General features: G+C 45.0%; 1 protein-coding gene across 1 annotated transcript in view; it reads right to left on the bottom strand.

Annotated features, from left to right (window-relative positions):
- Window positions 1-26,359, bottom strand: part of WHRN (whirlin) — a 1,326,895-nt gene that overhangs the window by 119,431 nt on the left and 1,181,105 nt on the right. Inside the window, exons 7-8 of the mRNA XM_069609683.1 lie at window positions 9,894-10,106; window positions 2,662-2,694 (exon numbers count right to left, since the gene is read on the bottom strand). Of these exons, the coding sequence (XP_069465784.1) occupies window positions 2,662-2,694; window positions 9,894-10,106 (246 nt within the window). The remainder of the gene's footprint in view (window positions 1-2,661; window positions 2,695-9,893; window positions 10,107-26,359) is intronic.

Raw genomic sequence — 26,359 nt, 5'->3', positions numbered from 1 at the left:
TTTTCAACAAATATGGCTGTGATAGTAATTCAAGTGTGTAATCCATTTGCACATGTAATGCTTACTGGGTTTGGCATGCATTTAATTTATCATGACACTCAGCCAAACGGTAAAACTACTAACATAGAACAATATATAATCATTTGAACAACCTAAGCTTTTGGGTGTTAGGCATGGGCTATCTTGCTTGAGAAGAGCATGCATTCTCTTGTCTGTGAATGCATTCGTTTCCAGCTTATGAATCTCATTCAGTCCCTGCAGCTCGCGCATGTAGGGCACTTTCAGGTGCATGCAGGGCTATAAGTGGGCCAGGGCCAGATGGGGATGGGCCCGGGCAGTCTCCAGAAAGGGCCCCCTGAGCTGAAGCTCTGCCAGGGCCCACCCCCGACTAGCCCCACCTACACCGACACCTCAGGCAGCATGTGTAGCTGAAGCGCTGCATGGTTACATGGGCTGCCAACAAGTGTCAGCACTTTTCTTTTTTTCTAAACCAAAGTGCTGACACCTGCAGGCTGCCCGTGTAACTGTGGCTTTGGCTACTGCTACCTGATTACTTTGTACTCAGAAACAGGAGGAGGGCTGGAGGGCCAGGCTCTCCTATTGTTTCTGAGTAAAGAGCCACCACGCAGCATGAAAGCCCCTTAACCGCGTGGTTAAAGGGCCTTCATGCTGCGTGATGTGGTGTGGTTGATCCTGACAAAAAATAATTCCACATGTGGTCCATTGATAAAAAGTAATCATGTGTAAACTTAAAAACACTCCATTAACTCCTTCAAAGCTTCACACATTAACAGCAAATGCTTAGTTTCACTCTGTTTCACATCTTTGCAAAATCTACAAAACACTGCTTCTTCTTTAACCAGAACATATCTCAACAGTGTTTTGTTTGTCCGTATCAGGTTTAAATAGAATCTCAAGAATGAGGAACAAACTACTCTGCTAGAATAAATGGATAGGCATGGAGCCAAGCTACCTTGTTTTTTGTGATCTGCTGTTAGGGGAGTTATGGAGGATATGCATGAAATTCAAATCCGTATTAGCCCCATCCGCTATATATAAAGCCTTCTTTTAACTTTATCTGAGGTGCCCACAAGATCTAACACAGAACACCCCATCTCTATCAGTAACAATAGGGCGAGCCCCTTTATTTTGGACAAAGTGCCGAGCTCACATGCTTCTCTGAAATCCAGCATCAGATAATTTGCTGATGGTTCTAGCATCTTGCTATAAAATGATAGGTAGAGCCAAAAAGCTCTAACATTCAATGAAATACTGGCCAACTCATATCGAACTATAGAGTGCAGCGTGGACGATGGAAGAAGGAGGACTTCTCCAAATCAAGGCTTCTAAACGAGGCAAATAGTTTATCTAGGGCTGGATTGAATATGTAAATCCCATAAAGTAACTTCGGGACAGTCTTGCCTTCAAATAAACGCTGACAAGGCTGCAGAGAAAACCTGCCAAGTTTAGAATCCACCCTGTGCAATTGGTTCGCTAACTTAATGGCCTTGGTGTACAGCCATGAGCGAATAGGAGTAAGAGAGGGTCTAGAATGTATCCAGAAGCCCAGATAAAGTAGAGTTCCTCTTCTCCACTGACTCTGACTAAACATACAAGTCGGATGGACCTTGTTTCCGAGCACTCCATAGTTGCATTACCTTTGTTTTTGCAGAGTTGATAGACAATGAATTGGTATTAAAAAAAAAGGTAGAGAAGGATAATTATGTATGAATGATGGTAGGATGGGTAGTGAGAGGGGTTGAGAAGAAAAGTGAAAGAAGGATGGACATGAAGGAGCTTGACAGAGTGTGACAGTCGAGGCGAGAGAGGGGGGTAATTATGGAGTTGGGTGAAGGTTGAGAGAACTCTAAAAGAGCAGTGGTAGAGGAATGAGCGAGGCGGGAGGGAGGGATGGAGGGACTTTGAGATATGAAAGATCGCTACTTGGAGACACGGGAAGGGTGTTCCAAATATATACTAGAGGTGCAGAGCAGAGGATTGTCGAGATGTACTAGCGGGTGGGCAGTGGCGTCAAAGATGAAAAAGAATGAGGCCAGATATGCAAGAGCGAGAGGGCCGGAGAGACATCAGTGGGGCTGGATAGACGCGAGAAAGAGGGCTGCAGAGAGAGAGAGAGTGGGTCAGAGAGCGATAGCGGACGGAGAGGCATGCGGACTGGCAAGTGATGGACATGTGGGAGAGATGTACACGCAGAGGAATAGCGCAGAGTAGAGAGAAGAGATGCGAGCGGGTGGGCAGATGAGAGAGGACGTGTTCCGGGGATGCGAGGGGGAGTGGTGAGGCGCGTGGGAGATACGCTTGAAAGCAGACATGAATGAGCGCGTGCTGCGGGTGGCGGGGGTAGAAAGACTGACAGCGGAAGATGAACAGGGAAGCACGAGACGCACCCAGGTGCCAGAAATAGCCTCTCCATTCAGACTCTCAATGTCAGGGAGACAGATGGGAAGAAAGGTTTATTCCAGCTGTTGGCAGTAAACAAATGATGTGTCATCTTAAACTCTTCCCCGCCCTACCACTCCAACACCCCCACACACGCACCTTCATCTCCTTTTCCTACAGCTAGCCCACCACCCCCCACGTGTTACTCCCTCCCTTCATCTCACCCCAACAGCCACCAGACCCTCAGAAAACCTACTGTACCTCCATCAGATCGATTAACCACAGGAGCCGCTCCTAGAGGGGCGCAAAGACAAGACAGCAACATATCAAGGACAAGGATTAGGACATCACAGAAACAGCAAAACAACAATTCAACCATCTGCCTCTCTGCGCACGGGGAGACCCAGGCCCGGCCGCTCTGTTCTACTAACAGTGGGCCGCCAAGCTTGGTTTGCACCCAGCCTGTCCCTACCTATCCTTCCCCTGTCTATCTCATCAATGCCTCGACTTCTGACTATCCCACCCTTGCCTATTACCACTTCTTCATATTCCAGCCCTGCCTACCTCATCTGTGTCTGTCACACCTGTATCCCACCTCTGCTTATCCCACATCTGCCTATCCCACCCTCCCTATCCCACCTCTCCCTATCCCACCTCTCTCTGTCACACCTGTAACCCACCTCTGCTTATTCCACTTTTGCTTATCCCACCTCTGCCTATCCCACCTCTGCCTAGCCCACCTCTGCCTAGCCCATCTCTGCCTAGCCCATCTCTGCCTAGCCCATCTCTGCCTAGCCCATCTCTGCCTAGTCCCTCTCTGTCAAACCTGTAACCCACCTCTGCTTATCCCTCCTCTGCCTAGCCCATCTCTGCCTATCCCACCTCTCTGTCACACCTCTAACACACCTCTGCTTATTCCACTTTTGCTTATTCCACTTTTGCTTATACCACCTCTGCCTATCCCACCTCTGTCTATCCCACCTCTGCCTACCCCATCTCTGTCTGTCACACCTGTAACCCACCTTTGCTTATCCCACCTCTGCCTATCCCACCTCTGCCTATCCCACCTCTGCCTAGCCCACCTCTGCCTAGCCCACCTCTGCCTAGCCCACCTCTGCCTAGCCCATCTCTGTCAAACCTGTAACCCACCTCTGCTTATCCCACCTCTGCTTATCCCACCTCTGCTTATCCCACCTCTGCCTAGGCCACCTCTGCCTGGGCCACCTCTGCCTAGCCCACCTCTGCCTAGCCCACCTCTGCCTAGCCCACCTCTGCCTAGCCCACCTCTGCCTAACCCATCTCTGTTAAACCTGTAACCCACCTCTGCTTTTCCCTCCTCTGCCTAGCCCATCTCTGCCTAGCACACCTCTGCATAGGCCACCTCTGCCTGGGCCACCTTCCTGGCCCATCTCTGCCTGGCCCACCTCTGCCTGGCCCACCTCTGCCTGGCCCACCTCTGCCTGGCCCACCTCTGCCTATCCTATGTCTGCCTATCTGACCTCTGTCCAGCTCTCCTCTGACTATCCCATCTCTTCCTGTCCCATCCGTATTTAGCTCAGCTCTGCTGGTTTCATTCTTGTCTATCCCATCTCTGCCTATCCCACCTCCCTGTCACACCTCTAACCCACCTCTGCTTATTCCACTTTTGCTTATTCCACTTTTGCTTATCCCACCTCTGCTTATCCCTCCTCTACCTAGCCCATCTCTGCTTAGCCCATCTCTGCCTAGCGCATCTCTGCCTAGGCCACCTCTGCATAGCCCACCTCTGCCTATCCCACCTCTGCCTAGCCCACCTCTGTCAAACCTGTAACCCACCTCTGCTTATCCCACCTCTGCTTATCCCTCCTCTACCTAGCCCATTCTGCCTAGCCCATCTCTGCCTAGCGCATCTCTGCCTAGCGCATCTCTGCCTAGCGCATCTCTGCCTAGCCCACCTCTGCCTAGCCCACCTCTGCCTAGCCCACCTCTGCCTAACCCATCTCTGTCAAACCTGTAACCCACCTCTGCTTATCCCTCCTCTGCCTAGCCCATCTCTGCCTAGCACACCTCTGCATAGGCCACCTCTGCCTGGCCCACCTCTGCCTGGCCCACCTCTGCCTATCCTATGTCTGCCTATCTGACCTCTGTCCAGCTCTCCTCTGACTATCTCACCTCTGCCTGTTCCATCCGTATTTATCTCAGCTCTGCTGGTTTCATTCTTGTCTATCCCATCTCTGCATGTGCAATCTCTGCCTCTTGCACATCTGCCTATCGCATGTTCGCTTATCTCACTTCTGCCTATCCCATCTCTTATTTATCTCACCTCTGCCTGTATTACTGTTGTCTAGCACATTTCTGCACGCACATCCTCTGCCAATCCCTTCTCTGCGTATCTCACCTCCTTCCATTCTATATCTGCATATCCCCTCTGACTTTCCGCGCTCTGCATTTCCCCTCTGGCTTTCCCAACTCTGCCTATTCTATCTCTGAATATCCCTTCTGCCTATCCCATCTGTATAGCCCATCTATGTATATCTTTTGCCTATCACTTCTCTGGATATCCCCTCTCCCTATTATATCAGTTCTTATGCCCTCTGATTGACTCAACACCACATATCCCATTTCAGGACATTTCTTATATCTGCCGGTGCCATGGCTGAGCCACATCTCTACTAATACACTCTATTTACTGGGCCACATCATCTGAATGTGCACATGTTCTTTAACTGTGAAATATCTGATAAGCATGGCTGATGTGCACCCCGTACATTTATTCATTTATTGATGTTTCGTAAGATGTTGCATCCTGCACTACAACCCAGAGTGCTTCTGATATCTTGGCCTATCCCATTGCTTTCAATTCTATCTCTGTCTCTTCTAGTTCATCCCCCTTTATTGTCAATGTAAAAATTCTTCACTGCCTCAAAGTACCTGGAAGCAGCTGGAATCCAACATGTTAGCGCTATATAAAAACACCAACAAAAGCTCAGCCTAGTACAGTCCATGCTATATTAACACCCTGCCTTTGTCGCTATCGTCTGCTTAGCACTGCATATTGAGGTGCACATGAGCTATATTGGTGTAATTCATCTGCCTCCATTTCCCGATTCAGGGGTCTAAAACCTTTGTTTCTCCAGATGTTTTGGACTACAACTGCCTTCAACCTTCGTCAGTATGGTACATTTTGAGAGATCAGCGGAGTCGTTCAAAATATCTGGAGAGCCGCAGACCCTTGGCCTACAAGCAAGGATGATGTGCAGCAGTAGTGAGCTATGTATGTATTGCTGTTATACCACACCACACACTACCTATACCCCGTTAAGAGCCTCGGTCTATGGAATTTCTTTCCGTCCCATCCCTGTTATCCTGTGTGACTAGTACTGTAGCTCAGCCCATGCTATGATTGCATTAGCAGAAGCCCTTCTACTGAAGAGGCAAAGAGGCAATTCATCAGCCTATTCTTTCTGAGCGGAAGTTGCAGAAATAATTGCTGATGGTTGTCTTGAGGGTATTTTCCAGGCAGGCCTGACCCAGGAGGCACCATCAAGCGACATTGCCCCCTTCTGGGAACACCTGCCTCTTTCCTCTATAGACTTCCACTCCCAAGGATTAATTTGTACACAAACCAGTATTGGTACAGTGAGGGGCTACTTCTTATTCCGAGTGGCAAAATACTCTTCTTTGAACTCATTTTCAGGCTTCCTTTCGGCCACTTCTTTTCCATCTCTCATCTCTGACTGTCTGTCTGCTATCCAGGAGTGGTGTGCCACCAATTATCTCTGCCTTAATGCCAGTAAGAGTGAGATTCTCCTCATCGGCACACCTGCTCCCTCCTTTCCAGTCACTCACTGGCCGGCCTCTCCTGGCCCTCTTCCTGCTCCCACCTGCGAAGCCAAAAACCTAGTGGTCATCTTCGACTCCAAACTTTCCTTCTCTCCTCACATTTCTGACATCACTATGAAGTCACATTATCGGCTTCACCTCCTCAGAGGTATTCTTCCTTTCCTCTCCTTCCAACAGAAGCTCACTGTCTCCAGAGCACTGGTGCACTCTAGGCTGGATTATTGCAACAGCTTCTTTCTAAATCTGCCTGCTTCTACACCCCGCCCTCTGCAACTCATCCAGAACAGGACTGCAAGACTTGCCCTTGGCCTCAAGCCCAGGGATCGTATCTCTCCAGGACTGAAATCTCTGCATTGGCTCCCAGTGGCTGCGAGGATTGAGTTCAAAACCCTCTGCATTGTTCACAAGGCCTGCTGGGGCCTCGGGCCTCAATACCTTCAACTCTCTCTTCTTAAATATCTTCTTTCTCAAGCTCTTCATGATAGGCTGCTTCAGGTGGAATGCAAAAACAAAGAGTCAAGATGATTTCAGCTGTTTTTGCACTTTGGATTTACACTGCGGTTTTGTAGAAAATTGCCTGCAGGGGCCACAAGTGCTAATGTTGACAGTTCCCTCCATGCAATGAGCACGTCATTTACAATATCCCCAAAGATGTTTTACACAAGAAGGTTTGAGTTCCCATCATCCATGCACGTGGGGCAATGAATTTAGACGCAGATGGCGTGGGTGCACCTGGAGCAGAGCATGCTGGTTATCCTGGTCGACTTCCTCCCAAGGTCCCATAGGAATCCAGAATTACCGGCAGATTACAGGTGCCGGCAAGTGTAGGAAAATCCCCATTCCATGGAGTCCAATAGCAGTTTTTTCCCTCCGAGGGCTGCCTGCCTTGCCTCAAGCTCTTGGCTGGAGGTAAATCAGGCCACCCTACCAGCAAACCTGTAGTTATTACTGGCACGTTAATCCCGGACTTGCAAATTTAGAACTAGCCCCAATGTGTCCAAAAACACACTTAAAGTGTTTTACACGCTTTTGTTGTATTGTGTGATTATCAAGGATTTGCGACATGGGCCCAGGCCATGTACTGGAAGGACAGAATCCACCGCCCCGTCCACTCCGCCACACACATTTGACAGTTTCTAATATTGGTGGAGGTGTAGTTGGCATGCTTTTTTGCACCTTGAAAACCAAGCGGATTTCACAGGAATCCATGGAAATGTCTCCCGCCATTTGTGATTGTTTGAATGTTGAGGTGTAACCTTCACAGGAACCCAAGACTGACCAGATATCTGCGCGTTTTTACCAGCCAAACTGAAAAATGTATTGCGTGCAGAGGACTGCTGATATGTACATTTTCAAGCTAGCAGTCTTCTACGCGCAACATACAGTCCATTTAAAAGGAACGTGCATACCAATCTCTCAATGTGCGTGATGTGAACCCAGGCCTACTCTCTATCGCCCGATGCCTACATCCATGCACATGGAAGAAGTGCACACAAGCCTTTGGCTAACATCTCGCTCTCTGGAAACGGACGCTGTGTCTCTAATGTAGATCTTCCTCTTCGTCACAGGATGAATATTCTATTAATTGATGAACAGTCCTGATCTCTCTCTCTGGCATATACCTCTTTGGCATGCCATCATCGTCACTGGGTGAGCCTTGCATTCATTGCACAGTTTTGATCTCTCTCCCTGGGACTGTATCTTTGGCATGCCATCGTCGTCACTGGGTGATTATTGTATTCATTGATGGACAGCCTTGATCTCTAACTGCGGCGTCACTGGGTGATTATTGTATTCATTGATGGACAGCCTTGATCTCTCTCTGGGATCTACCTCTTTAGCATGCCTTCACCATCATTGGATGATCATCTTGTAAATTGAAGGAAAGTCTCTGCTTCACTACGGGATGAACCTCGTTGGAATAGCAAAGGTTGGCACAATCTCTGTGGTGCTATTGCACAGGATGCAATTTCCACCCTCTCCACCCATTGAGGAGCCCAATAATCATTCTCACAATCCCCAGCAAGCTCTACCCCCCTCTCACCTGACCTGGCCTCCTGCCTCCACGAGGTCGACCTCTGGATAACTTCTAATCACCTCCTCCTCAACCAAAGCAAAACAGAAATCTTGCTTTGCAGAAAAGAATCCTTGTTTTCTCAAGCACCCTCTTGGCCTCCTTCACGTGGATCCCTCTGTCCCTACTAATTAAGAACAAAAACTTGGATGCCTCATGGATTCCAAACTTCTGCAGACACCACACATCAACGTGTTCATGAAAAGCTGCTTTCATCACATCACCTAAGACACATTTTCCTCTTCCTTACTTTCCCCAGAGTGTCAGCTTCTATGCCAATGTTCTGCTTCTTGGAGCTCCTGCAACTCTTCTGACCAAACATCAGTGAATGCATAACACTGTAGCAAGACTGTTTTTACACTTAGGGCCAAGAGAGCATGTCTCTCCCGTTAGTCATGTTCTCCAACGGCTGTTTGCTCAGTGAATTACCTGCAAAGCGATGTGTGTAACTCACCGGGCCTTGCACCTTAAAGGACCAGAATCCATTCAAGTGAAGGCATAACAGAACCCTTTCGCTCTCATCAGTACTACTCGAAATCCCTGTAACCAAGTCAGCCTAATAGTGGTTCCTCTTCCTCAGTACAAGCACTGACAATTTGAAACTCCCTCCATCTGACCTGCCGGAGCATCAAAGACCACCTCTTCTTCAGGAAAGCACTCAAGACGTGTCTGTTTTCATTCCATATGCAGCTAAAAACCTATCTGGATATCACCCCTCTCCTTCCCCTGCCCCTAAATGACTCTTACACTGGCCATCTCTCCATTGATACTCTCCTACTCCTTGATCCTATTCATCTTCCTCTATCAAAGTAACATTATGAGACTTTGTCCATGAATTCTTTTTCAAGTCTGCCTAATCTCTTTCGAGTTCATCTGTGTCTGAGACTAGATCAGCCCTGAATCGGTACTATTCTCCCGAGTCTACTCACCCACAGGAAAATCCAAATCAGCGAATTCACGATTGGGAAGCTTTGCCTGTATTTGCCCTTTGGCACATATTGCTAAGGGCCCAAAAGACAGCAGTAGCCTATTCTAGCCCCTGACCTCCTGCTACTGCACCTTGCTTGCTCCTTGGCTCTCTTACCCTTGTCTGGTCCACTCTTAAACAAGTGGAAGGATACCAATGCATTGGACTGCAGGTAAAAAGACGGCATTCACTATTGTTCCTCTTCTCTAACAATCTCTCTCTAATTCTAGGAGATTCTTACCCTATGGCAGCAGCGACCCTAGACTCTTTCGATTCTCCTGAATTATATATATATATCCTGTAACTGACATGTGCTGTAGTCATGATGGTTTTAATGTCATCAGTCTGGAATTGACAGTGACATTCCATCATGCTCGATATTCCGCTACATTACCACTTGTTTTTTAATGGGTGCCTGCACCCTTCCTTACCTAGCCCCATACTGCCTATTTCTCGACCCCCGTTTTGCTACTCCTTATAAACTACTCAAGTAAAATACAGTGAAATGCCCTGCGGCGACAGGTCTGCAGTGGTTTGGGGGATACCTGTCACAACAATCTACACTTTGGGGGAAAGTTCAAAGCCAGTTCTTGGGGGGCCTACTTGAGAACAGGACATTGTGACACTTACCCGAGCTGAGCTGACAGTGGTGGTGGTCGCATAACTCCCGGTGGAGGACACAGTGTCACCGTAGGAAGTCATGGAGTAGGAATCAGTGCCAGTCCCAGTACTGGAGTGTTGCCGAGCCTTCATGGACTCAATCTCGCGCTTCAGGACCAGGCTATCGAAGCGATCCAGGTCTTGGGCAGAGATGACCCCTCTGACCTCAGAGAGGAGCGAGAACTAGAGGAGAGAGAAACATCTGCATTAATGCTTTCCAATGAGTACATCTGAGCCCCGATGGGGCCTGAGGGGAAGTCAGTCAAACACCACTCTTTTCAACATATTATTGTGATTATCTGAAGAGAGTACAATCAGGCCTACAAAACATCCCTGGAGAATGTGACACTGGTCATAGGAGAGAATCAATTTAAGATTATACCTGTGGTCTAAATCCCTAGATCTAACTAGATGTGCCTGCGTTGTCTAGTCTCTCCTCTCTTCAGGGTATTTACTTGCCCTAGAGTTTCACCGTTAGTTGCGACTATCAAGGGGACAGACAAAACGGGGGATCTAACCCTATCCTTGCTCACTGCTTTCCTGTCAACTAAAAAGGGTTGCACACTTCATCAAGGTTGATAGTTGGCTTTATTATCATTGCCTTGCATCTGTGTGTCTTATAACACTGAGGTCCTTGATCCCCGAATGTCAAGGAATTTCTAAAAACCAAAAACAGCTCTATTTCCTGTTAGGCTGTTTAATTAAAAAGATGCTACTATGTCTAGACCGTGTCCCTTGTTTTTCTTCTCATAGAACACAGGGTTCAGATCATCACACCTGAGCCTACTGTCAACCGGTTTCAGCGTTATTTCATAATTTCCCGCTTTCTTCAGGACATACACTAACTTGCCATTTACTGGTCTCAATTATTATTAACAGAACAGCAAAGCGGAACAAAAAGCAACAGCAATAAGAATCATAACTATCCTCATCCCATGTGTCCACATTAAAGGTTAGTGGATTGTTTTCCCCAATTTCACACCGGTCTTGCTTTCTTGGTCATGTGTTCTACAGGGGAAAATACAAAGAAAGGGGTATCTTCAGTCTTATGTGTGCAATGCTGTCAGCACTGGCTTCTATTACAATTTCATTCCCCCTCTTTATCTCTTCAACCTCCTCACCTGTGGAGTCGGAATCCTCCTCTACTGGGCTGAGCGCTCGGTGTGCCTTGTAGTCCTTTTCTTTTTTTCGAGGCTGAGCGTGTCTCCCACAAGAGGAAGCCACAGTCAAGGCGTGTAAATACGCCCTGACCGTGTCCCCCTCCCAGCAGGGACAAAAAGGGGAAAAAAAGCCAGAATAGGCAAAAAAACCCTAGGACCGGCAGGTATCCTGATGGCAGCTGGGCTCGTAGAAAACAGACGAGAGATGGGAGAAGGCAGCAAACAGGAAGCGCCGGGAAACGTAAACTCCAGCAACACCGGAAAGATAGTAAAACACACGAGAAGCTGAAAGCCGGGAATGAGGGAGAGAAGGGAGAAAGGAGGAAGAGTTCTGAAGGCGGGGACCGGAGAAAAGCCGGGAGAGGAGAGGAAAGGAAAAACGAAGGGAAAGGCTCGAGGAGCAAGAGGTAACAGCGTGTAGCAAGACCGCGGCAGCGAAGAAAAGCAGCTGACCGTGGAAGGTTGCAACTCGCTGAACCAAGGGAGAGGAGTGGCTAAATAACATTACGGTCAACCAAGCGGAGAAAGACTAGACCGCTTAGTGAACGCAGCGTCATGCGTGACGGGAATCAGGAAGCCCGTAAGCGGCAACAGGGCCAAAGGCGCCAGCTGAGAATGCGGCGCATGACAAATGCTATCTCGTTCATACAACATATTAGAGCGACAGGGAGGGCATCTCACATGTCTTCTCTTTATATAGATCTACCCTTCTTGAGAGCCTTTGTCCCAAACTGTGGCTCACTTCACAATTCCAAAATCTGTAACAATATTATATTTCCTTATTTAGCTGTCATGTGATAGAATGCCCTTTTCAGCACCACTGTCTCTTAGAGTGTACCTGTTTGGAAAGTTATTGAGACCCACAACCAACAGTGATGCCCACTACATTTATAATGCAACTGGCAGAAATTGCATTAACTAAGATTTTTTTCTTGTAAGAGGATAATTATTATGAGCAAACATCGGGGACTGCCATGGGAGCTACTTTTGCCCCTAAATTGGCTAATCTATATCTGGCCAACTTTGAAGAGAAACATATATACCCACAGACTAATCCCTTCTCAAAGAAGATCTTAAGTTGGCGACGTTACATTGACGATGTCCTCATGTTGTTCCAAGGCACTGAAATTGAGCTCACAGAGTTCATCATCTGGCTTAATGATCTGAATCCATTCTTACTATTCACACATGAAGCCAGTAAAAAGGAAGCAACCTTCCTAGACTTAAAGATCAGCAGAAACAGAGCATATTTAGAAACAACTGTATACCAGAAGATTACAGATATAAATTCACTTCTAGAATACAATAGCTTTCACCAAAAGTCATTAAAAGAAAACTTACCTTTCGGCAGTTCCTCCATTACCGGAGGAATTGCACAACGAGGGTTGAATATGACAAACAAGCAGAAAGACTCACAGACAATATAAGAGAGAAGAACTATCCAGAAAATACTATAAAACATGCCCGTAGGAGGGTAAGAAATATCCAGAGAGAGGTAACATTGATGCAACATGGCAGAAAGAATCGGGAAGAGAATATAATAACGGCAGTATTTAGCCACTCACCAGTTGTAAAGAAAGTTAGTTAATAAAGAGATAAAGAACGCTTGGTATATACTAAATACAGGAGAAAACCAACTAAAGAATCCCCTATTTGCGATAAAAAGAAGGAAGAACAATTGGGATGGTCTGGTGCACACCTACAAGGAAAAGTCAAAAGAAACAGAACAAACCAGACTGTGGAGTGTGCCGAAAGTCACTGGACACACTCCATGTGGAAATTGCACAGTCTGCCAATTGACAAAATGTACCACATCCATAGACATTGGCTGGGAAAAACCATGGGAGCAGAGATCCCTGACTAACTGCAATACCACCAATGTAGTGTACCTAATCCAGTGTCCATGTACAAAGAGATATGTTGGGATGACCACAAGAGTGGTAAAAACCCGTATTTGCGAACACAGGTCAAATATAAGAACAAAACGCAGTACAGCACCGCTAGTTGGACATTTTATACAAAACAACCACTCAGAAAATGAACTGAATTGGTCTGTTTAGGAAAAAGTCATGGTCCAAGTGGGGGAACAGAACACAATCAAGCCTGGACGAAGACCTTGTAGTCGAAACACGTGTCAGCTGTTTACATTTGCATTAAATATTCTTTTAATCTAAATTCAATGTGTATGCGAAGTGTTGCTGTGAAATTGTTGTACTTAATTTCCTTGTAGGTCACCCTAGGAATAGGGTCCAAATCATCACAACCACCCTCTGCATCTCCATTAGAGAAACAACTAAGTGTTAACCTTTACTTAAAGGTTTAATATTCACACAGTTCAAGTTATAGCATTGACTGACAAGCACTTTGTGGTTCCAGTCTTATGTCACACATCTGCTGAAAAGGCCTCACTTTCTTAATGCCTCATGCACATCTTCTTTTGACTGGGACCTGTCTACTGACACACCAGCATCTGCCATGTAGTTTAGTAGCAAGACTGCCACAGAGCCACATGTACACACCTGACAGCAGACTGCTATAATCTAAATTATTCTAACAGCTTTGGGTTACTTTTAAAAGTGGGGCCCCCTGATGTAAATTCTATAAAACTGTATCACCCAGGTCTGGTGATAGTTGGTTAAATATAAAGCTATGTATACTTTGATATGGGACAATTAAGAAATACAGCTATACTGGCCTGGTGGCAGGTGGTTACATACAAATATAAATGCAAAGCTATATGCAATGTGATATAGTTGCCTATGAAGAAATAGAGCTATACACTGCTAAAACCATCCAATGGCATTATATTATCAATTGTTTTCATGTAACTATTGCAGATGTTAGGGCTTTTAGGAAACACCATCTGGAGCAAAGGGCTTACCTCACAAAAGAGGATGAGCCCAGTCCAGGATGGACTTTGTTCTATTTTGGGAAGTCTAACCCCTCTCCAGAGGAAAAAGCATGCTTCAAAGGGGTGGGGGTGAAGGCTGATGCTTCCAAGGAAGCACTGGCCACAAAAAAGGCATGTCATAATAGTGGGATAATGAATGTGGTCCCTTGGACTGTAGGCAGACAGAGGGGAAGTGTGAGGAATTTGACCATACGCACAGTGGGTGTGTACTCGCCTGTTTTTTTAAAACATTTTTTAAAAGAAATTGAATGATGGTAGATCAACCTCCAGAAAATGTGTGGGGCTTATCTGCACACATTTCCCTATTCTTACCACATGACATACATATAGACCTGTGTACTCTGGGTGGACATAGCCTACAGGCGCAGTCCCCCCTATTATATTTAGTTGTGATATGAAAGCCAGGAGTACACCATGTCATCTCAGAAGGGGGAGGGACAAAACATCCCCCTGCCATGGACAGCCTAATTAACTAACAAATGCTCTATGGATCCACTCTGTCCTTTTGTTGAGCCCTGTAGCTGTTGGTAGCAGTCACATACTAGTCAGAGTTTAATTCAAACAGGCCCACATGGGACCTGACTGCAGAGGCCAACAAAGAAGACAGGAAACAATACCCTTTCATATGCAATGTGTCAACCTGATGCCAGCTCCGGCCCTTAGTATTGATTGACAGTGAAATGTCATGTCTGGCACTCTGTGTTTACAGTAGTCATCCTGCAGGGAGACCCCATTTAAAATGTACGTGTATGTAGTTTGCCGGAGAAAAAAAGTCTGGTCTAACCGCAGCCTCAAGGGAAACCTGCTGCTTAAATCAGGGACCACAGAGATCTCCATTAACCAGAGAGACCCTTTGATCCACAACAGACAGGAAGATGGGTGGGACTTTGTATTACATGTTTTCACCCCTTTACCTTTTCTTTTACAAAGCACTCTGGTTATGACCTCACGCATACAAGAGATTGTTGGTGGGGACCCACGATTGGTTCATTAAGGTAGACGTAGCTGGAAAGAAGGCTCCCTGCTGATGGAGCTGACCGAGCGCCACAGGCGCTAGGCGCCGGTACCCTGCCTGCCTCCACACCTGTTATCCTGGACACTTAGGTGAGTCCACACCATGCCGCATACAGACTAACAAAAAGCCTATTGTATCTGTTAATATTGTATTTATATACACTGCACCTACCCTCAATTCAGTGTACCCTGTTTTGTAGTTAAACACGCTATTGCAACTATTACAGTCATTGATAACAAACTGCTTACTGCATGCCTGACTGAGTACATGTTAAATGTTTTCTGCTTCTATTAAATTCACGAGTCAGGAGAGCACTCTCCCATTAACAGTAACAATTACAGTTAGTTTACGCAATTCTGTAACAACTTACTACCTGCTGACCAGGTAAGAAATGTCTGCCAACTTGCATATATGTACACCATGCTCGGTAAACTTGCATACCACATGTCAATGCTAATGTCTGCCAATGTATGTCTGTAACACCACTGGCCCTTTGATCTTACAAAGGGCCCAGTACTGTTATGGAAGAAGCTAACTCTGCCCTGCCAACATATAGACTTTCTAGCTGATTTACAGCTAGCTAAGGCACTGCTTATTGTTACAATAATGAACACTTTGCCAAGTTAGATTTGCCTAGAGATTTAGTGCTAGTGGCTCGCTCCAAGTAGTAGCCACAAGATCCCAGGTTAGAATGCTGATCATCCTCCTCTACCTGACCACTCCTTGGTCTTTAAGGGTGTTAACAAGCCTACCCCTTCAAGGCATGTTTACAAAAATGCTGTACTGCAACACTAAACTGGCCATGACCACTTTAGACTTTGAACAGCCTTTTGAAAAGGGACCCATATCTAACATGACTAAAACTAACACCCCATGTGACCTTATACATAGGAATTCTAAACTACGCTCAAGATTACCTAAAATATAGGAACCACCTGCTAGGCACCATACTACTTATGCCAACAGTAGGAACTATCACAAGTTATTACTATCGTCAGTAGGAACTGTCACAAGGATGTTACCAAACAAAACCATTCCTTAACAAGTGCTAATACCAACCTTAACCTCAAAACAAACAAATATTGCAAACCACGAACTAGCCCAGTCAAAAATAACAGACCCACCAGTCCTTCGCTACCAATACCAAACACCCTCCTTAAAGGAGCACTTATTAATGCAAGATCATTAATAGCACAGAAATTGCTGATATTATACAAACAGGTAACTATGACTTCTTAGCTATTACCGAAACTTGGTTACAGTAAGCGGTTGATGCTCGCCGTGCCCCCTAATTACAATATCTTTAGAGAAGATTGAACTAACCCCAGTGGAGGAGGCATAGCCCTTATTGCTAAAACTAACCTAACAATAAAAGTAGAAACAACACTGCACACCAAATCTTGCAAGTCCCTAACTGTCAAACTCCTAACATCCAATTCAAAAACTATTAATATAAACCTTATCTATAGGCCACCAGGCCCTATTGGATTCTTCGAAGAGGACATTTTGTACGACCCTATCAGACAACTTTAAAAACTCCTCACAAGCCCTCCTACTAGGAGATATGAATCTGGGCTTTAACGATCACAAGCAAGCAACTAACTTAGTCAATGTCCTCTCAGAGCTTGGTTACACCCAACGAGTGTCACAGCCTACCCACGAGAAAGGCCGAACACTTGACTGGGTAGCTAACCACAAATGTAACATAACCATTACTTATATTAGCCCACAAGTGTGGACAGATCTTTCTCTCATAGCCTTCTCCATGGAACCTAAAACTATACAACCTCAAGACAATACATTAGCACCTCCCATGTCAACAAGGAACAAAAACAATATAACTACAGACAGGCTACTACCACTGATCCTCCCCACCCTAAATTTGCTACCTGACACACTAGATCCTACATCCCTGGTCAACGAATTCAATTCAGCAATGGCCAATGCCCTGGATACCATTGCCCCCTTGAAAATGAGAAACAGCAAGGCCAGAGCACATCTAAATGCCTGGTTCACCCCACACCTCAAATCACTAAGGATAGAAAAACGTAGGTGTGAATCCTCTAGGAGGTTAGCTCCATCAGAGGCAAATAAAGTAGCCCTTATTACCTCCACAAAATACAAAATTGAAATACGGAGAGCCAAAAAAGAAAGTTTTGACAAAAGAATAATGCAAGTTAAATCAGGTACAAAAGAGCTATTCACAATACTAAAGGAACCAGAGAACCCCATCCCTGTACCTGATAACTGTGTCAAAAACAGAATTTGGTGCTCCAACATCCAGAAGGCCCTCAGTGACAAAATTGCCACCCTCCAAATCAAAATTGACAAGAAAAAACTAAAGATACCTCCCGCCACTACCCAAAGTGACAAACTACTAATCACTTCCAAATCTGAGCAAAGATTTAATTTTAACAAAAGTCTCCATACTAGAGGTCCAGAAAATAATATTATCACTTAAACCTTCCAACTGTCAAGGTGATAACTGCTCAGCACAAATAATACAAGACGTTGCAAGAGACTTATTCCCATTTATTTCCAAACTTATCAACGCCTTATTCTCCTCAGGCATGATACCGAGCAATCTCAAGGAAATCATGGGTCCTCCCTCTCCTTAAGAAGCAAACACTGGACCTGGCCATACCTACAAACTACAGGTCGATAACCGCCGTGCCATTCTTATTAATCATATTAGATAGAGTGGCCTATCTACAGATCCAAAAATTCCTGGAGCTGCACCAACTCCTAGGTACCCGGCAATCGGGTTTTAGACCACAGCACGGTACCGAAACAGCACTTGTTGATCTCAAAACCCTGGTCAACAAGCTTAGAGACCAGGGAAAAAATGCCTTGCTTCTCGTTTTGGATCTCTCAGCATTTGACCTGGTGGATCACAAAGTGCTTTGTACCCACCTAGTCTCAGCAGTGCATTTCTCCCCACATGCCATAAATTGGATAAAATCATTCTTAAGTGAAAGAACTATGAGTGTCTTCTCTACTTCAGCAGCTGCAGACCCCATTCCCATTACATGTGGTGTACCCCAGGGCTCATGCGTCTCCCCTACCATGTATAACATTTTCACCAAGCCTCTGTTTGATGATCTGGACCTTCTAAGTGTCACCTACACTAACTACACAGGTGACACCAAGATTCTCATCCCACTTTCTGGGGGTTATAAACAGGATTTGGCCTTGGTGAACAGGATATACCTCATCATCCAGGCATGGATAGGACAACACGGTATTTGCCTGAATAATGACAAAACGGAGCTCATCATACTAAGGACTGCACCGAACATTAAGAAACTGAACCAAGACTATGCATCCTTTATCATAGACGGCCATACAATTAAAGTGGCCAAGGAGGTACAAACAGTAGGTTTTTACCTCGACTCATGCCTTACCTTGTCTAAGCAAGTGAACGCTATGGCATCCGCCACCTCTTACACTTGCAAGTTGATCAGATCAGCAAAGCCATATATTTCCACTATCAGTTGCATCACACTGGCAAGAGCACTTTTGCTATCCAAATTGGATTATTGCAACGCTCTTTACCTGGGTTCCAACAAACACATCATTCAGAAAATCCAAATTTCGCAAAACAATGCCCTCAGGGCAGCCTTAGCAATCCCCAAAAGGGAACACATATCTACAATTAGATGACAATCCAACTTGCTTTCAACTGCTGACAAAAGTAAGCTTAAAACGGCCTCATTAACATTCAAATGCCTCAATAGCCTAGCACCAAGTTACTTGACAGAAAGGTTCAAAAGAAGAGTCACATCTAGACCTACCAGAGAAGCCTATACCAACTGCCTATCAGTCCCACCGTTCAAAATGACTACAACTGGAGGGAATAGCTTCCCTGTCAAAGCGGCCCAATTATGGAACTCCCTCCCGACTACACTAAGGACCGACCAGTCTTACTCACAATTTAGATTTAACATTATCAAGTGGCTCAATGAAAACGACCGATAAGCTCTACCTATATCAATCACTTGATTCACAACCAATTTAGACACTGCTTTTCCACTGTACACTTGTACTTGTAAATATGTATTTCTTGCTGTATTCACCTTAAATTGTACTTTGTAACTATGTGAGTAACTAAGTGACTATGTAATCCTGTAAATGCAACTTGTAAGCTTAAAGTATTCTTGTTCTCGCACCCTGATACCTTCGGGTCTGGCACGCGTTACAAACAAACAAACAAACAAACAAACAAACATACATACATACAAACAAACAAACAAACAGCAATCACTGTGGCCTATTTGACTTTAAAATAAGGCTGAGCCCCTCTTTTGACAGATCATCTGAAGACTTTGCAAGAAGGAGCAAAAATAACTCATCATTGGACCCTGGCTGAAGGTACAGTCTGCTTTACATCTTCCTCCAGTGAAGGAAGGCCAGGACCTCCAAAGAGGGATACAAGATCCCTCCCCTAAACATCTCCAGGAGAGCAGAGTGAGATACCGAACCCAGAAAACCCTCCGTAGATCCAGGAACGGTACCCAGCCAGCACATGTAAGCGATATTCAATCAACACTACAGCTAAGTCAATGCCTAGTCTGGTAAACCCTTATTGATGTATTTTTATAATCAGTTCAGTACTCTGGATGACAACCCTTGTATAACACCCTCCTCTTAGAATCCCCCTGACCCCACTGAGCCAAAAAGTAGGTTTCTTTTGCAAATTAAAAGGTTTATTTGAAAAATTAAACAATATATATATATCACACTTTATAATAAATTAATATCTGATAGTACACTTAGACATATGATGTTGATCAACAATGGGTAATCTGGCACTAGCACACTTCTTTACAATCAATGAGGAGTTAGTCTAGGATGGATAAAGTAGCAAAAATACTTTTATGATTTCAAGGGAAAAGCAATGAGGAATAAAATGCAGTACAGAAATACTTGATATGATTTTAGCAAAAGATAAGATAATCACTTTTTTTCTGGCAATTCACCCCCCTCCCCTATGCAATGTAAGAAATGGAAGGAGATGGAAAGAGGAGCACACAGTTCTCAGGAATGCAATCAAATACAATACGAAATTCAGTTCCCCCCCAGCAAGCTTAGAGGAAACAGGTAGGAGTTTGAAACACAGGCCCAAAATGCTTTTAAATGTGATGGCAATGGATGGGAAAATGTGCCAACTGATTTTAATTCCCTCTAGAGATTCAGGGTGAGCGGGAGATGCGTGTTGGTATTAGTTCAGGCTCACTTTAGCAATGCTCTATGAGTTATTACCAAGTTGCAAACGGATTTTAACAAAGGAAAGGATGGAGCTGCTATTTTGACAAGTGCAGAAATTGAGCCAAAATCGCAAATCGCTGTAAATTCGCGAGTGCGTGAATCGTGATTGCGGCAAAAGTATCCTAGCCCAAACGGTTCCAGAGATACGGACGATTAAATAAAGGTCGTTTTTCAGATTTAAAGTAAACTCAAAATGACAGGTGACAGCTTGCAGCTGCAGAATTGACAGGTGACAGATGTGCAGCTTTACAAATGACAGATGCAACTATTTCTAGGAGGCTGTTCTACTTAGGTTAAAATAGTTTGGATTAGATGATTTTAACTACGAGATTGGTTCTGCACAGTTCTGCTAGGTACTCACAATATAAATTTGAAATAGGCCTCGCCACGGATCTGGTCAGGTTTTGGACTGGACTCCAGTTCTTGTCTCGCACTTCACAGTGATCGGTCAGCTCTCTGGTTCTGCTCACAGCGGTCTGGGTCACTCTGGATCTCGGGTCTGGTCTCTGGCAATTGTTCTTGGCAAAAGAATTCAACAGCTCGCCCGGCTGTGGAATAGTTTGCAAATGATCTTAAGGATGCTGAGGCCTGCTGAGAAGAGTTCTCAGTTTGTGGGTTTAGGCCCTTGCTTTAAGTTCTGAAGTAAAGTTCTGGTCTTTGGAGATTGATGGATTTGAAGTCTGGATCTCTGGATGTGAAGTCGTCGGTCAGCATGCTCCGCAGCAAATGGAATTGAATGTCTCTACCTGTCCCAGCAGTCTCTTTTTATGTGTTTTGAAAATGGGTGTGTGCCTGGGCCTAGCTAAGCCTGCCCCTCTCTACTTGTCATTGGCCCAATTCTCCCCTCTCCCATGATTGGGGGAAGGAAATGGATTGTCATCATGATGAGGTCTGTTTATGGGTCAGAGGATCCTCCCCTGGTCAGTTTGCCCACAAATCTATATTTGATTCAAATACATCTTTCCCAGATATACAATTTGTTGAAATTAAATGTGCACATTATATATTCCTTATGGTCCATGCTTGTCCGCCTCTGATCTTCCTGGGGGCTTGCATTCAAAAATGACAACATTTTGCGCTTTTTAACTGGTTTTGCAATATCGGACATTTACCCAAAATTACACACATGTGCGCAAGGAGTATGGACATTAATTGATGAAGTTTCAGATTTTTAACATGCAGACATTTGGAGTGAGACCCTATTTTCCGCTAGCAACCCCCCAGAATACATCACAGGGTCCTAACGCCTCTCAAAATGTTCACAGAAAAATCACATAAATAATGACATTACTTATATAATTCTGACAAGTCCGCACTATGAGTTATCTATCTTTTTATGCCCTGGTAAAAAAGGGGTGTGGCTTCCCACATCACAGGGTGGAATAACTGGTTTATCCACTTCCCCCAAGCTCAGCTGCTAGCAGAGGCACTGCCCCTCCCAGTTTCCCCTAAGAGGAAGCCACTTTACGACGCCCCCAATATAACATTTGCCTGAGTCAAGGGAGTTGCATTGTTCTGTTCCTTCCAGTTCCCAGGTGCTCCACCCCTAATCTAATCAGAGAGGTGACAACTCCTTTTGGCAAGGGGCAGCAGGATGCAGCTAGGCCTGGGAAGAGTGGCTGAACAGGTTTCTCCTGTCGGGGGTAGTTGTCAGGCAGAATCCAGTTTCACTAAGCCAGGTTTCAGCTAAATGTCACTTTTTGTTCCCAGTTTTCTACATTCAAATCAAACTGACAATTTTTACCTATACATTAAATAATTACTCCTTTCAAGTCATTTCAGAATATAGTTTACATTGTATCCACCTCTTAGCAAGTCTTTCCTTGGTCTGGTTTTGTTTCATTTGTTCAGTTTTACACAAAAGTCTGGTGGTTTTAAAACGCCGGCTTTCTGATAGTGGTGAGTACTGGTAATGCAACCATTTTTGGGATTAAGAAAATGAACTCCCCACAGTTCTGAGTTGCTTTTTTTTTTTTTGCAATCAGCATTGCCATTCCCAATGGTTTCAGGCTACTGTGTGTGTAGCCCAATGGTGGTTTTAGGCTGTGCCCTCCTGTGCTCACAACATAGGCGAAAATGGGTGGCAGCCTATTCTTCATGTTTTCCCTGTGCACTCTCTGGGGAGTTCTGGCCATCATGATGTTTTCCATGCCAGTACTGCACAGTTTTATGGTAGGGCTTGTATGCATGGGTAAAAACATCCCACAAGCACAGAGTGCCTTGCTATGCTCTGCAGCAAGGCAGCAAGCTTCCTAAGTGGGAAGTGCCAGAGAGTCTCTGAACCAAGGACAATGCAGCTGCCTGCAACACTGTCCTCAGCTTTGGGCCGCCCACCTTAAAAGGACAACACTAGCCCAATGAAGAAGCTAGGAGGAGTGCCTCGACAATCATCTACTGACGTCCACCTAAAAGAACATTTTCGAGACAGTTGAGCCCCTCAAGCTGCAACGGACTGCACCGCTGACTGTTGTTGCGCCGCAGTCGCTAAAGTCGTCCGAGATGCCGTGACCAGCACTGAGAAGAGGATTCCTGAGCCCAAGCTGCTGTGTAGACCAGCCTGCAGCTGTCCGTCCAGCTTCGTTCATTGAACTGCATGTCACCTGATACCCTCAGCTATCTCCCATGTTGAACTCTGTCGCAGAAGCTGAAAAGCGCCCTGGAACCAACTCGATCTGTTGAGCACCAAGAACTCCTACAGCACAAGGTACATTGTGTTTCTGTCCCCCTGGTCCTTCTCCGAAGGCACCTAGTGACATTTTACAACCCACTGCTCCTTTGTGTTGAAAGCACGTATCCTTGAACTATTGCAATTAATTCATATACAGACTACCCTCCTGTCAGTATCCAGAGTGCATCCCCTTTCCTTCTTCAACACAATCTGTCCTCTGCATTAATTTACAAGATGGGTTGCATTTTGTACTGTGCTAGAAACGTCTGTTCTGAATACAGTAGATATTTGTATATACCCATGACTGGAAAGTCCCTTTTATCATTGGGTAATAATTGTATTTTCACTGTGTTGCAAATAACCAATGATCCACGACCTTTCAGAGAGAAGACTGCCATTCCGTCCACGTCCCCAAAATTGGACAAAGAAGTGTATTATTTGCTTGTGTTTCCAATCTGTTCAGATCGCTTCTGGTGTACTAGAGGTGTGGGGCTGTTGATGTTTTAGAAACCAATATTCATCCCTGGACCAGTGGTTCCCCGGAGGTTAGTCACAGGAATAGTATAGATTAGCCCAGAAGAGTTCTCTCATCCAAGAGAAGGACTTCACCATTTCCCAAATAACTAGGATACATTTCCTTCCTATCACTCCTCCCAACTTCCTGCAGATGAGGCACTCTGGTTGCTGACATCAGAAGGCAACATCTCAAATTACAACAGCTGGCCCCTTACAAAATGCTTGAAATTGACCAATCTCCTATGGCAAAATGACTTTATAAATGGGCGAGCCTCTCCCTTTAGTTTAATCATATTTGGAGTCAAGAGGAAGCAGGATTTCACTGATCTCTTATTGGAGTATCACTCTGCCCAAAGTCTCCTGTCATTGGGGTGAAGATAAGGAAGGAAGAAAAGCTTTGCCCCATCCACATATGGGAACATTTGGGGTGACCAAATGTTGCAAAGTCTGCCTGCTGCTGAAACACTGTGGTGAGGCTGTTCCCGGGTTTGTGTCTGCTAGGATGTTTCTTCTTTCTTCCCTCTTGTATTCACTGCACAGTGAACCGGCCTCTGCAGTCCTCTGTCTCTTGCCTTTCTTCATAGCCTGTCAACTCCACAGTCCTTTTGATGTCCTTACAGTCCCTCAGTCAACATTGAGAGGGCTCGGCTTTCTCAGGTAGCATTCTTACACTTCATGCTGGGACAAGCTTTCAAATGTCCTGGCAACTATCATACGCTCAAAACCACTAGAGCGTTTATGGTGCTTCTCATTCCTGATGATCTGCATTACTCAATCCAGCCTCTTTGTCTCAGTATTTCTAGATGTATGGGAGTTGTAGGCAATTGTTAGTGTTTTATGTGTAAAGTATTGGAAGGTGTCACCAGTAGGTCTTATGAATGGTTGAGGGGAATCGGCACAATATGCCATCAAAGCCTGCAGAATGGAGGGGGTCTCCCTAAAAGGGAAAGGGAGATGCCATGTCCCATCTGATGATGTATCACCCCTCCGAGGGTTATCTTGCATCATGTGATCCTCCCTCAAGTAACCCCCCCCCAGGGTCAGGATCAAGTAGCAGCTGCCATCCCCTGGCGACATGAGCAGAAGTTATCCCTGGGAAAGGAGTGATGACATCATCCGATTCATCATAGTTGCCTAGATAAATTTGTCAGAGTGGCCTCTCTAGAATGGCAAAAAGTGATATAGATGACAGGGGTCAGAGTCGTTAGACAGATTTATTTAAGGACATTATAAAACAGGGTTAGGATGAATAAATAACTAAAGGGCCAAAAAGTTAAGTCTAAAACTAATAAAAAAGTGGGGCTTCTCCATAAAACCTTTGGGCATGTGAGTTCCCTATATTCGGTGCTCACAAAAGTCAGTAATGTCCGCTAATGGGGTAGCAAATACTGCTTGACCTTCTATAAAGTTCATAGAAAGTGTTTCCATGGCTAAATGTGCCATAATGTATGCAAACATAACTTAAAATATCGGCCTTAAGATCTTCTCTTCATTGTTCCTATGACCAATTGATAAGCCCTATAGTTGAGCACCCAACTCCTGGCCATTAGTTTAAAGAATTCATGTATTTATTTATAGAGCGCACCTATCCCTTAGGTATCTGAGCGCATTGGATGAAGTTACACATTGATTTACATTACAGACAGGTAGAAGACAGTCCATAACATTTTTACAAATGCATCATAGACATAAATAGTTATATACAGGTTAACATAGAGAACAGGAGCTTATGGTGCCTCCTGATTGAGGAGCCAGGTTTTTGCATTTTTTCTGAGGGGTACTGGTATAGAGTTCCAGAGTTTACCCGCTAGAACAGGGAAGCTGCTGCCGCCTGCTTTTTGGAGCTTGAATCTGGGGACCTTAAGGCAGTGTTGAAGTAGAGATCTAGTGGGTCGTTCTGATGGGTTTCTAGTGAATTTGCAGGCCAGGTATTTGGGTGCTGAGTTGCAAAGACATTTGTGAGTGAGAGCTAAAGTTTTGAAGGCAATTCTTTCATTGACAGATACCTAATGAGCATTGCGTCTTGTTGCTGATATGTGGTGTGTTCTTGGGATAGTAACGGCAATTCTAAGTGCATTATTTTGGAGTATTTACAGTTTATTTAGGTTTTGTTTATTACTCCCTAGGTAGAGAGCATTACAATAATCTAATTTATAGTGCTCTGGCTAGAGAGAGGCAACTAGCTGTTGTCAGGAAAAGTTTACAGGCATTAATTAGCCTACAGTTATAGGCAGTGGCTGAAGCTGTAGCGTTGACTTGTTTTGTCATAGTCAGTGAGGAGTCAAGATGGATTCCAAGTGTTTTCACTTCCTTAGAGACATTTATGTTAATGCCATCTATGTTGAGTGTCTTGAACTTCCTGTCAAGTTTATTTAGTCTAGTCTGAGATCCAATGAGGAGAAGCTCTGTCGTGTCATCATTAAGACACAGGCCATGTGTGGCCATCCATGCTTGAATGATTGAGTAGATATTTTTAAGCGGTTTAGTGTTAGTGTCATAGTCACTGGTGATGGGGATAGGGATTTGGGTGTCATTTGCATAATTAGTGTAGGTGACACCCAAATGATCCAGATTGACGAAGAGGGGATTAGTCAAAATATTGTAGAGCATTGGGGATACACACAAGCCCTGAGGTACTCCACATGTGACCTGTGCAGGCTCAGCCGATGCAGTTGGAGCAAACACTCTCATAGTTCTGTTGTCCCGGAACAATTGGATCCAGGCAGTGGCTTTGACTGAGAAATCATCGGCTGAGGTTAGATGGTTACACGAGACTTGATGGTTGACTAAATCAAAGGCGGCTGAAAGGTCTAGTAGCAGGATAAGTGCTAAATTGCCTTTATCTTTTATGTCATCCATCTGTGTTTTTAGATCTATCAGAACTGTTTCGGTTCCTGT

Source organism: Ambystoma mexicanum, chromosome 8 (assembly GCF_040938575.1).
Source record: "Ambystoma mexicanum isolate Mex_15411 chromosome 8, UKY_AmexF1_1, whole genome shotgun sequence".
NCBI lineage: Eukaryota > Metazoa > Chordata > Amphibia > Caudata > Ambystomatidae > Ambystoma > Ambystoma mexicanum.
This window is presented reverse-complemented; position numbering and strand designations above follow the sequence as displayed.